This window comes from Hemitrygon akajei, chromosome 1 (genome assembly GCF_048418815.1).
Source record: "Hemitrygon akajei chromosome 1, sHemAka1.3, whole genome shotgun sequence".
NCBI lineage: Eukaryota > Metazoa > Chordata > Chondrichthyes > Myliobatiformes > Dasyatidae > Hemitrygon > Hemitrygon akajei.
The window spans coordinates 120,510,078-120,523,111 of NC_133124.1; the positions used below are offsets into that span (position 1 = coordinate 120,510,078).

The window sequence follows — 13,034 nt, forward strand, 5'->3', positions numbered from 1 at the left end:
GCATGTTTTTTGACTTTATTTTGGAATACAATGTCATCGTAACTTTCCAGGTCAGATCCTTGCCCCGACAAGACCACGGAAACTCTGGCCTGGCACGCTTGGTTCGTGAGCCAGATATTCCTGGATCAGCTCAGAGCTTCGTACTGGTGTTCATCGGAGACTATGCTGCTCCTGCTGCTCGTGGCCTTGGTCTGGTTTGTGCGGCTCTACCTGCATTACTGCAGCCAGTGGATCTACCTCCAGGCGATCGGTGTCACCGTCAACAAGTGGGTCCTAATGTTTATGTATGATGCTAGGGATCTGCTTTAAGCAAACTTAGTAACTGGTTTATTGCTCTTCATCGGAGGAATCAAAATGACATGACGAATGTATTTGTGTAGAAAAAAGACACAAGGTATCAATTTTATGTATTTATTATACCACATTGACCTCTGGAAGTGTTTATTCTGAGAATTCTTATTTATTTTTGAAACATTGCTCATAACCCGCTGGGTGGCAGTTGTAGGATAAAGTTTGCAAAGTAACCACAGACCGGTTAGAATTTTAAAGTTGACAGAGACTTGCTTTTCTTGTGACAATGCCACCTAATTAATGTTCCACCATCAATCCCAGATGGTGTGCACCATTCTGCTTTCATTTAAAATTGCTTGAAAGCGTGATTTTCATCCATCAAATGCACACCTTACATCCCTTCTCTGCCTTTGCAGAATTTAGCATTCAAGACTTAGAACAGTCACTGCAAAAGGGAACTGTCTTCATGAAAAAGTGTCTTCATTTCTTTTCAAACCTATGGCATCAATCCCATTGAAATGCTACATCCCGTAACAGGCACGTGAGATTGGAACACAAATCATGCTCAGCTCATTCTGCCTCTGTGCTCTCTCTCTCGCTCTCTCTCTCCCTCCACTCTCTGTCTGTCTCCATTTCTGAAACATACTGCCACACAACAATTTCTCCTCCAATTAAAAAACAATATATATAAACAAGCTCAGAATTACACTGTGGTGTGCGACAAAGTGAATGCTTCAGACCTTCATTTGATGTTCACGTATACACTGTTTGACCAGAGCCAGTAATCTGTTTAAATTAAATAAGATAATGCCTTCATTGGGATAGTGCAGAGAGAGAGGAGCCTATGGCAAATCTTGCGCATGGTAATTTTAAGCCCTGATAGTTTACAGATTCAATTTGACTTTATGGAATGTGGACAGCCGAGATTTATTGCCTATCCCTACTTACCCTTGAGAAGGTGAAGCCTCGATGGTGTTTTATCCTTTCGATGTAGAGATTGGTACATCTGTGCACTGCCAAATCACTTCAGGTGGCACTCAAGAGCCAACCTATTGTTTCAACTCTGGAGTCAAAGTGGGTGAAGCTATTTCCTTCAAGAAAGGACATTAGTGAATCCAAAGGATTTCTTGCCAACCGTTACATTTAATTCTGAGACATTTAACTGAATTTTAAAATTCTGTGTAACTATGTTGAGGTATTTCTTGTTGTTTATTATCATATATGCCAGTGTGCAAAGGAATTCCTTGCTCACACGAAGCTCACACGGTTAACATGTTAAAATATAAATACATCAATAAATGTAGACACAAGGGCAAAACAGTAGACAGGTGCCAAGACAGTAGTGCAGGAGGCTATTCTAGGAGGAGTTGCATACAAAATATTGATGCTTTCTAATACATCAAATGCTTTTGATCACTACTTTTGAACTAATTACTGCTCTAGTGCTCTTCCTAACGCTTACGTTAAATGTAATCATCCAAAGTAGAAATGAAAATTTTTGGATTCCTTGAAATCTTTTCTAAACACAATTTATCCAATAAAAAGGAAGGAAAACATTTTGACTGGGAACCCAGCAACATTTACTGCAATGGTATACGGTATGTCTTCTCTCCTTACAGTGTAGAGGAACGTTGTTTCTGGCGAGCTCTTGCAAAATAAATGTATGGTTGTTGCTTTTCTAATGAGTTTACTGTGCTAAACATTTATATGTAAGCGGATGAAGACCTCCAGTCTGAATATAATGTTCAAACAGGTCCAAAATATAAATGCTTGCACTTTGATGGTTCCTGAAAAAAAGACTTTGTAAATGTCATTGCTTGCATTTTCAAATACTGTTCTCTGAATCCCATTTTGTAAATACAAAAAGTAAGTGTTTTTGGATATTTATAGTGTAAACAGGAGTGTTGCAAATAAATACTACTTAAAATGAACACTGCAGACACAGCAAAACTTCAGCTAAAGATTGATGAATATCTGTAATCTGAATATGCCAATACTTTACGTATTGGAATGGAGATCTGGAATTGTGTATATTGCAGGGCAGCTGACCCAGAGGCGTGTTAGAAATATAATACCAAAACCTAAAACATTTCATATAAATGGATCATTTTCATTTATATTTGTACCCAATTTTTTCTTTAACCATTTCCTCATGTCTCTCTTCCCCTGGGTTTCTCTCACTGGTGGACCATCTGCTACCAAACTACTATTAATGATGCTACATATCTGTCCTCTTGGAAATGTCAGGTGGGCTGAGGTGACTCCACCCACCCATTAAAATCTTCCTTCATGTGGAAAGATGTTGTTTTCCTGATGATGCAGCCAATTGTCCCCATGGGGACAGCGTGGCAGTGAGCTTACCTTGGCAAATCAACCATCTTGCCATTTATGAGGACTCTATAATTAACCATCAAAACAGTTAAGCTGATCATAAAGATTGTTATACATACACTCAGGGTGAATGCACGCAGTCTTTCTCCCCAGGTTCGGTAATTAAGATCTAGGGGATGTAGGTGTACTTTGAAAGGGGAAATATTTAATAGGAATCTGAGGGGCAACTTTTTCATCCAGAGGGTAGTCCATATATGCAATGAGTTGCTATGGGAAGTGGCTGGGGCAGGTACATTAAAATATTTAAGGGCAGGTATATGGATTGGACAGGTTTAGAGCAGGGGTTCCCAACCTGGGGTCCACGGACCCCTCAGCTAATAGCAGGGATCCATGGCAGTAAAAAGGTTGGGAGCTCCTTATTTGGAGGGATTTGGGCCAAAAGCCAAAGGAGGATAGCTTAGTTGAGAATCTTGTCAGCATGGACTGGTTGAGCCAAAGGGCCTGTTTCCTTGCTCTGTGAATGTACCCTTAAATTCTTGATAAATGAAATTATACACAGAGGCATAATCATATGTATTTCACTTGTCTGTTTTCTTTTTAAGATTCCACTTTTATCCACACACAGTCGAACTTAGCTACCAGAGTTCTCTGCTGGAGACATGTGCGGAGTTGACCATTGTAGCCCTGGGACCCCTGTCCTTGAACGCTATGCTGCTTATTATGGCTATAATCAGATGGGTCTGTCATCGACAATTTGGCTCATTCCCATCCTGCTTGTCAAGGTTTATCACAGCAATGGGATTTTGGACAGTGCTTGACCCCCTGGCAACATTTATTGTGGATGGTATCCTCGGGGTAAGTCAGTTAAAATAACTCCTATGTACAGACTTAAAATATATTTCTGTGTATCTCAAAAGAAAAATTGAATGCTAGCTGTACTGTGAGGAAATTGTTACAAATGATTAACATTTTATCAATAGGTGGAAGATCAACATCTCCAGGGGCTGGAAGCTCTAACCCAGATTTGGCTGTTAGATCCATACTTACTGAGACCTCTCCCCATCAACCCAACCTTCAATGATTTAGATCCTGGGTGAAACTACCCTGAAGCTGTGTATTTTGGCCATAATTAGCACACGGGCCTTGAGTGCTGTTGTCGGCTGGTGTGGGTGGACTGGAACAAGCAGCTCCCATTAAACTGCTGCGTTTTTCTATTGTGTCCAGTACACTCGATGTGGCCTCCTCTCTTTCAACAAGACCCATCGGAAATTGGGGGACCACTTCCTCAAGCATCTCTGCTCCATTGCTAAAAGCAGAACTTCCTGGTAGCCAAACATTTTAATTCCGATTCCCATTCCAGTACTGACATGTCAGTCCATGGCTTTGTCTTGTGCCAAGATGAGGCTACCCTCAGGGTGGAGGAGCAACACCTTATATTCCATCTGATTAGCCTCCAACCTGATGGCATGTATATCAATTTCTCTCCCCCACCCTCTTCCTCTGTTGCCCACTCTGGCCTTTTACCTCTTCTCACCTGCATATCACTTCCCCCTGGATCCTCTCCTCCTTCCCTTTCTCCTATGGTCCACCCTCCTCTCCTATCAGATTCCTTCTTCACCAGCCCTTTAGCTTTACCACTCAATTGCATCACCTATCACCTCCCAGCTAGCATCTGTCCCATCCCCCCACCTTTTTTTCCTGGTGTCTTCTCCCTTTCTTCTCAGTCCTGATGAAGGATCTCAGTTTGAAATGTCATTTATTTATTCATTTCCATAGATGCTGTCTGATCTGCTGGGTTCCTCCAGGATTTTGTGTGTGTTACCCTTTAAACTACTCAGGAATGCTCTGTCAGATGGCTAAGCCACACCCCACATACCTACCTCTGAAGCTGCCAAGTTTGTTCAATGCTGCTCATTTCCCTGACATTTTGAAACATTCAAAGCTATTAAAGTAAAAAAGTACAATTAGAACCATTAAAATTACTAAAAGTAGGCAAATGATTATCAATATTTTTAAAAAATTATAGCAAACACAGTTAAAATTGTAAGTTATCGTCTTTATATTGTGCCGGGCAGATCAAGTATTACTAGCTTGACTGAGTTTTTCAAGGAAGTGACTAAAGTGATTGATGAGGATAGAATGGTGGGTGTTATCTACATGGATATTACCATGACATTTGATGAGGTTCCTCATGGTTGGCTTCTCCAGGAGATTAAGATTCATGGATCCAATGTAACTTGGCCATTGGACTTGGGTTAGAGGCATTAGATTCAGAATTGGCTTGTTCTTAGAAGATAGAGGGTAGTGACCGATGGCTTTCTGGCTGGAGATCTGTGACCGTAGTGTTCTGCAAGAATCCATACAAGGACCTCTGCTGTTTGAGATATATGTAAATGACCTGGACAAAAATGTAGATGCTGAAGGGTCTTGGCCTGAAATGCCAACTGTACTCTTCTCTAAAGATGCTACCTGGCCTGCTGAGTTCCTCCAGCATTTTTTGTGTGTTGCTTGGATTTCCAGCATCTACAGATTTTCTCTTGTTTGGATGGGTTGGTAGGTTTGCAGATGATATGAAGAGTGGTGGTGTAGTGGATAACGTGGAAGACTGTCATAGGATACAGTGGGATGTAGGTCAGTTGCAGTTATAGGCAGATGGAGCTTAACCTGGCCAAATGTGTGGTGCTGCACTTCAGGAGATTAAATATTAAGGGAAAGTAATGGCAGGACTCTTGAACAACATTGGTGTACAGAGCGATCTGGTCCAAGTACATGGTCCCTAAAGGTGCTCACACAAGTCAATCGGGTGGTAAAGGCATATGGCATGCTTTCCTTTATTTATTAAGGCATTGAGTTCAAGAGTTAGGAAGTTATCTTGCAGCTTTGTAATACTTTGTTTAAACAGGATCTAGAGTATTGCATTCAATTCTGGTCACCCCATTTTCGGAAGGATATTGAGACCTTGGAGGGGGTCCAGAAGAGGTTCACCCGGATGCTGCTTGAAACAGAGAGCATTTGTTACGTGGAGAGGCTGGACAAACCATGTTTGTTTTATCTGGAGTGGTGATGGATGAGGGGACGACTGATAGAGGTTTATAACATTATGAGAAGCACAGATAGAGTAGACAGCTGGTACCTCTTCCCCAGCTTCAAAATGTCTAAAACTAAAGGGCATGCTCGGCCCGAAACGTTGACAGCGCTTCTCCCTATAGATGCTGCACCAGCATTTTGTGTGGGCATGCATTTAAGGTCAGAGGGGGAAAGATTAAAGAAGATTTGTTTTACACCGACGGCCGTGGGTGCCTGGAATGCCCTGCCAGTGGTGGCGGTGAAGGCAGAAATGTTAGAGTCATTTAGGTAGGCAGATGAATATGTAGAGAGTGGACCATAGACCATGGGCCATTTGCAGGCAAAAGAGATTAGGAATAATTAGCTCAATTTGTTTGGCACAACATTGTGGGCAAAGGGTCTCTTCCTCGGTTGTACTGTTTTATGTTCTATTTCTTGCAGCCAAACAGTGAATAGCGCAGACTGTTATCTAAATGGGGAGATGGTTCAGACATCAGAGGTGCAGAGGGACTTAGGAGTCCTCATGTAAGACTCCCAAAAGGTTAATTTACAGGTTGAGCCTCTGGTAAAGAAGGCAAATGTAATGATGGCATTTATTTCAAGGGGAGTAGAATATAAAAGCAAGGAAATAATGCTGAGACTTGTTAAGACACTAGTCAGGCCCCACGGAGTATTGTCGACAGTTTTGGGCCCCGTATCTCAGGAAGGATGTGTTGTCATTGGAGAGAATCCAGAGGAGGTTCATGAGGATAATTCCAGGAATGAAGGGGTTAACATATGAGGAGCATTTGGCATTCTTGGACCTGTACTCACTGGAATTTAGAATAATGTGTGGGGATCTCATTGAAACCTACTGAATGTTGAAAGGACTAGATAGGGTGGATGTGGAGAGGATGTTTCCTGTGGCGGGGGCATGAAGAACCAGAGGGCACAGCCTTAAAATTGAGGGGTGACCTTTTAGAATGCAGGTAAGGAGGAATTGTTTTTTCAGTCAGAGAGTGGTGAATCTGTGGAATGCTCTGCCACAGACCGCGGTGAAGGCCAAGTCCATGGGTATATTTAAAGCAGAAACTAATTGCTTCCTGATTGGTCAGAGCCTCAAGGGATATGGTGAGAAGGCAGGCATATGGGGTTGAGTGGGATCTGGGATCAGCCATGATGCAATGGCAGAACAGACTCGATGGGCTGAATGACCTAATTCTGCTTCTGCGTGTTATGGTCTCATGGTCTAATATTTAATTGGTGTATATTAAGCCCTCAAAGGAACAAAGGATCACAAGTGCTGAGGAATTTTTCCACCAGTGTGGAATCCTTTGGTGAAGGGTGAGCAGGAAGTGATCAGCGAACATAGTTGGCAGGGTGACAACTTCCCCGTTTTTTTTTGTGCAGGAGTCTCAGAAGTTGAAAGACCTGTTGTCATATCACACAATTTCTGGGCTGTTGCATTATTTGCGCGTTTCACTGAATCAGGCAATTGATCCGGAATGCTGATAGCATGCAGAGGACTGAGTCTGCAGTGTTGTCATGTTACTTGTCCTTCGGCACATCAAATCTGTGTAGTCACTCAAGAACAACAATAAAGCAAATTAGTTAAATTCCAAAGCTGGATTATAATGAGAGGTTCTAAAATATTCCTCTTGGGGCACCCTTTCTTGGAAAGAGCTAATCCAGGTAAAGCCATTGGCAATGCTTTATAATACTTATTGTTCCACCTACCTGTGCTTACCGTGATCTTCATGCCCAGTCTGTGAACTGTTCCAAACAACAGTTGGTCTCGTGTTCTTTTTATGACTGTGTGTGTTTCCTTGGATGTTCCAGTTTCCTCCCAGATCCCAAAGTTGTGCAGGCTCATGGGTTAAATGGCCACATTAAATTGCACCTAATGTGAAACAGCCTTGGGTGAATTGACAGAATGTTCTGAATCAGAGGCTGTTTTAGATCTACAGTCATTCACCAACTATCAATTGATTTCTTCATCAGACAGACAGGCCTGTTGTATTCTCCTCTTTCAATAGTCCATCAGTTATATCTCCAATTTCCTTCTGTTTGCCAGGGACACAGTATTGTTTCATGCTCTTAACTTTAATAGGTGGAGGATTTAGCAAAACATTTAACAAAGGCCCTTCTGGCCTTTGGGGATTTCTCCTTGGATAGTGCCAGAATCATCAAGAACTCCAGACCAGTTGACGTTCAAGTGGACTCCATGATGGCATTAGTCTTGTTGCTTTACAGTTTGTTAACTATTTTGCAAAATTGCTTTTCTTTTATTAAATTAATTAGAATTAATTTGTAATTCTTTAATATTCTCCCAGATATAAAACATCCTCTGAATCAAAGCATACGATGGTGAACTTTTGAAGCCAGACTGTTTTGAAATGGATAGAATTTTGTGGCTTTATGATCTTTTGTGCAAGGCTCTATGACCATGTAACACATTTGATGTAGTGCTCCCAGTGAGACCCAAAGCAAAGTTTTATTCAAGGTCAATGTCGTATGTTTTGCCTTATATTGAATCCACTCATGATGTACCTTCCAACTATTAATTACTCTGCTCGTACATCTGAAAAGAATTTAGCAATTTTTTTAAAACTGCTTAGCGTAACATCTTTCCAAATAGTCATCAGCTTGTACACAGTAGGGAGTAGAAACACTGATTGTTCATACCTAGGCACATAATATGGTATTTATCCAAAATCCAAATGGAGGTCCTTAATCCCCCATTTCACTGAGTGTCTGTAGTGTATTCTCATCCACATGATCATTACAAGTGTGTGGTAAACCATGTATATCTGTCTGGACAAGCCTCTCTGCTGACTGCTCCTGTGGCTCCTCCCACAGACCCCTGGATATAGGTGATTGTGTCACTGCTCCTCCCACAGTCCAGGGCAGTCATTCAGCATGGATGTGCTCCATTTTACTGCTAATAAAAGCCTTTCAGTATTTACTCTACTTCCAGTCTTTTGGAGTTATTGATAGTGCATCAATTTTATTAGCAGTAATTTTAAAGCATGGAACATGTTTTGAGGCCCAACAAATTGGACATTGACCCACAAACACCTGAGGCCGGCAACGCTTTCGAACTCTGGCTAGCCTACTTTGAATCATACCTGGAGGAGATTGAAGTGACCGAGTCCGCCGCGAAGCACAGAGTTCTCCTCTCCAGGGTCAGTCCAAGGGTCAACTCGATGATTAGAGACCAGCCGAGTTACGACAGCATGATGAGTGCCCTCGGAAGACAATAACTGCGGCCAGTAAACACCGTCTATGCAAGACATCGCTTAGCGACACGGCAGCAGCGGCCTGGAGAGTCGAGCGCTGAGTTCGTCCGGGCCCTACAGACACTTGTGCGAGCCTGCGATTGCCGGAGGATGACGGCCGAACGGCATGTGGAGCTCCTAGTATGAGACGCCTTCGTCACAGGGATCAGGTCAGTGTACGTGCGCCAGCGGCCACTGGAACACACCGCTCTTACCTTACATTCAGCGATTGAGCTGGCCGACACGCTGGAGGCCACTCTGCACAACGCTGACGCTCTCCAGGCTCGTGATCTCCCAACGGCCTTGTGGACGCAGCAGACCCCGCAACCCACCGGCGAATCGACCACGGCTGCTGCCAGTTGCGAGTCCGCGAAGTGTTACTTCTGTGGGCTCGAAAAGCACCCCTGAAAACTCTGCCCGGCCCGAGAAACTACCTGCTCCAGCTGCGGAAAGAAGGGCCACTTCGCCAAGGCCTGTAAGTCCAAACCGCGAGTGGGATCGAGCAGCGCCGCATGCGAGGCATGGGAGTCGCTATCTTGCCTGCCCGACACCGCGTGCGAGACATGGGGCGGCCATCTTGGTCAGCGCCACTTTGCACTGCCTACGACCCACGGGTGCTTACCGGGCACCCCACCGCGCCGGACCAAGACAGCGATTCAACTCTGGCCTCCGTGACCCTCGACTAAAGCGCTCCCCACCAGCTCGCAAGGTCAATGTTGGACGTCCTGGTGGAGGGGCACAGGACAAGCTGCCTGTTTGACATGGGCAGCTTGGAGAGTTTTATCCACCTGGACACGATGCAACGCTGCGGACTTGTGACACGGTCGGTAAGCCAGAGGGTCGCCATGGCTTCTGGGTCGCATACAACAGACATCCGGGGGGGGGTTGTGTAGCGACATTGGTGGTGCAGGGCACAGAATATCGAGACTTTACATTACTGGTCAAGCCTCAACTGTGCGCCCCTGTGCTATTGGGGCTCGACTTCCAGAGCCACCTGAAAAGTGTGACAATGGAGTATGATGGGCCCCTCCCACCAATCACTGTCAGAAATCCCCGGTTCTGTAGGAATTCGTCACATACCCCGCTACTGACCACACACACACACCGACCCGCACATCCCACCCACACCATGCCAACAGCCGCACTACTGACACCACTTGCAGCCTCTCCACCTCAAGATCCCTCCCCCACTGCTGTTCGCCAACCTGACCCCCGACTGTAAACCTGTGGCAACTAAAAGCAGGAGGTACAGCGCGGGGGACAGGGCCTTCGTTCAGTAGGAGGTGCAGCGGCTGCACAGGGAGGGGATCATTGAGCCAAGTGCAAGTCCTTGGAGGGCCCAGGTGGTTGTTGTTCGGAACGGGGAGAAAAATAGGATGGTCGTGGACTATAGTCAAACCATCAATAGGTTCACGCAGCTTGACGTGTACCCCCTACCCCGCATCGCGGATATGGTCAACCAGATAGCTCAGTACAAGGTGTACTCGACCAGAGACCTGAAATCCGCTTACCATCAGCTCCCCATCCGCCTGGAGGACCGCCCCTACACCGCCTTCGAGGCGGGTGGCAGGCTCTATCACTTCGGTGTCACGAATGGTGTATCTGTCTTCCAGAGGGAAATGGACCGGATGGTGGACCAGTGCCAGCTGAAAGCCACGTTCCTATATCTGGATAACATCACCATTTGCAGTCATGACCGGCAGGATCATGACAACACCCTCCAAAAAATTTTCCAAGCGGCCAAAGCTTTTAACCTTACCTATAACAGGGACAAGTGTGTGTTCGTAACCACCCAACTTGCTATCCTTGGGTGTATCGTGGAGAATGGAGTCATTGGCCCTGACCCCGACCATATGTACCCCCTGTTGGAACCCCCTCTTCCCAACACCCTCAGAGCCCTCAAAAGGTGCCTGGGCTTCTTTTCCTATTACGCCCAATGGGTCCCTCACTACACAGATAATGCCGCCCCTGGTCAAGTCAACCACATTTCCCCTCTCAGCCGAGGCCCACGCGGCCTTCAGCCACATTAAAGGGGACATTGCCAAAGCAGCAATGCATGCGGTGGACGAGACCATTCCCTTCCAAGTAGAGAGTGACGCCTCCGACTTCGCACCGGCTGCTACCCTCAACCAGGCGGGAAGACCAGTGGCGATCTTCTCCTGTACCCTTCAAGGCCCTGAAATTTGGCACTCTGCGGTGGAGAAAGAAGCCCAGGCCATAGTGGAAGCTATTAGGCACTGGAGGCACTATCTTGCCGGCAAAAAGTTCACCTTGCTGACCGACCAGCGCTCAGTCGCATTCACGTTTAGCAACCAACAGTGGGGCAAAATCAAAAATGATAAAATTTTGAGGTGGAGAATTGAACTCTCCACCTACAACTATGTACAGGCCTGGTAAGCTCAATGAGCCCTCCGATGCCCTATCCCGGGGAACGTGTGCCAGTGCGCAGATCGACCTGCTATATGCCCTACATGCAGATCTTTGCCACCTGGGGGTCACCTGGCTTTTCCACTTCATGAAAGCTCGGAACCTGCCTTACTCCCTTGAGGAGATCAGGATGATGACCAGGGACTGCCAAGTCTGCGCTGAGTGCAAACCGCTCTTCTACTGACCCGAAAAGGCACAACTCATCAAGGCCACCTGCCCCTTTGAGCGACTGAGTGTCGACTTTAAAGGCCCCCTTCCCTTCACCGACCGCAATGTGTACTTTCTTAACATAATCGTCGAGTACTCGCGGTTCCCCTTCGCCATCCCCTGCCCCCATACCACTGCCACGTCAGTCATAAAGGCCCTGCGCCAGCTCTTCACTCTGTTCGGATATCCCTGCTATATCCACAGTAATAGAGGGTCCTCCTTTATGAGTGACGAGCTGCGCCAGTACCTGCTGGCTAGGGGTATTGCTACTAGTAGAACCACGAGCTATAATCCCCGGGGTAATGGACAGGTGGAGAGGGAGAATGCCACAGTGTGGAAGGCCACACTCTTAGCCTTTAGGTCAAAGGGGTTGCTGGTCTCTCGCTGGCAGGAGGTCCTCCTCGACACACTCCACTCCATCCGCTCCCCGTTATGCACGTCCACCAATGCCACCCCCCATGAGCGACTCTTTTCTTTTCCCAGGAAGTCTGCCACTGGGACCACCCTACCGGCTTGGCTGACGTCCCCGGGGCCAGTGCTGCTCCAGAAACATGCGAGGAGCAATAAATACTCCCCGATGGTCGAGAGGGTTCATGCAAACCCCCAGTATGCCTACGTGGTTTTACCTGATGGGTGGGAGGACACGGGCTCCATCCGCGACCTGGCACCCGCAGGAGCACCAGACCCCTACCCCGAACAATCCACAGTGACTATGAACCCCATACCCACTGATGTATATACCCACGAGACACCGTGCACTCCAAGCCCTACACAGACACCTCACGACACTCCCATACCGGGCGCCACGGGCACGCATGAGGGATTACTGATGCCTAACGGGCTGGCACCTCAAGTCAGGCCGGAGCCAGCACAACCACCGTCACCGGTGCAATCACCACCGGTGCTACGTAGATCGCAGCGACGGACTCGACCGCCTGATAGACTTGACCTGTAAATATACTTGTCTTAAATATTGTCAGTCACTTCACCCCGCGGGACTCTCTTTTTAAAAAGGGGGCTGAATGTGGTAAACCATGTATATCTGTCTGGACACGCCCCTCTGCTGACTACTCCTGTGGCTCCTCCCACAGACCCCTGGATAAAGGTGATTGTGTCTCTGCTCCTCCCACAGTCCAGGGCAGTCATCCGGCATAGACGTGCTCCATTTTACTGCTAATAAAAGCCTTACAGTATTTACTCTACTTCCAGTCTTTTGGAGTTATTGATAGTGCATCAAAGTGAAACTTTGTATCAGCCACAAACCTGTTGATTAATCCATTCATAGAAGTCATCACTACAGAAAAACACCATAACTCGTCCAGAATTAATTCCAAACATTAGGCATGCCCCATTCGCTCATCCTGGTAAATTCATAACAACCTTGTTTGTGCATAGACTTGTTGTGAGTCTCTATCTGATAAAACTTTCTCCAGCCAAGTGCTCATGAAAACTATT

The 13,034-nt window shown here is 46.1% G+C and overlaps 1 protein-coding gene across 1 annotated transcript in view; it reads left to right on the forward strand.

The window, feature by feature from the left end:
* The window catches only part of ofcc1 (orofacial cleft 1 candidate 1), a 254,122-nt gene that overhangs the window by 97,644 nt on the left and 143,444 nt on the right, over nt 1-13,034 (forward strand). The window contains exons 5-6 of the mRNA XM_073050909.1: nt 51-266; nt 3,225-3,477. Of these exons, the coding sequence (XP_072907010.1) occupies nt 51-266; nt 3,225-3,477 (469 nt within the window). The remainder of the gene's footprint in view (nt 1-50; nt 267-3,224; nt 3,478-13,034) is intronic.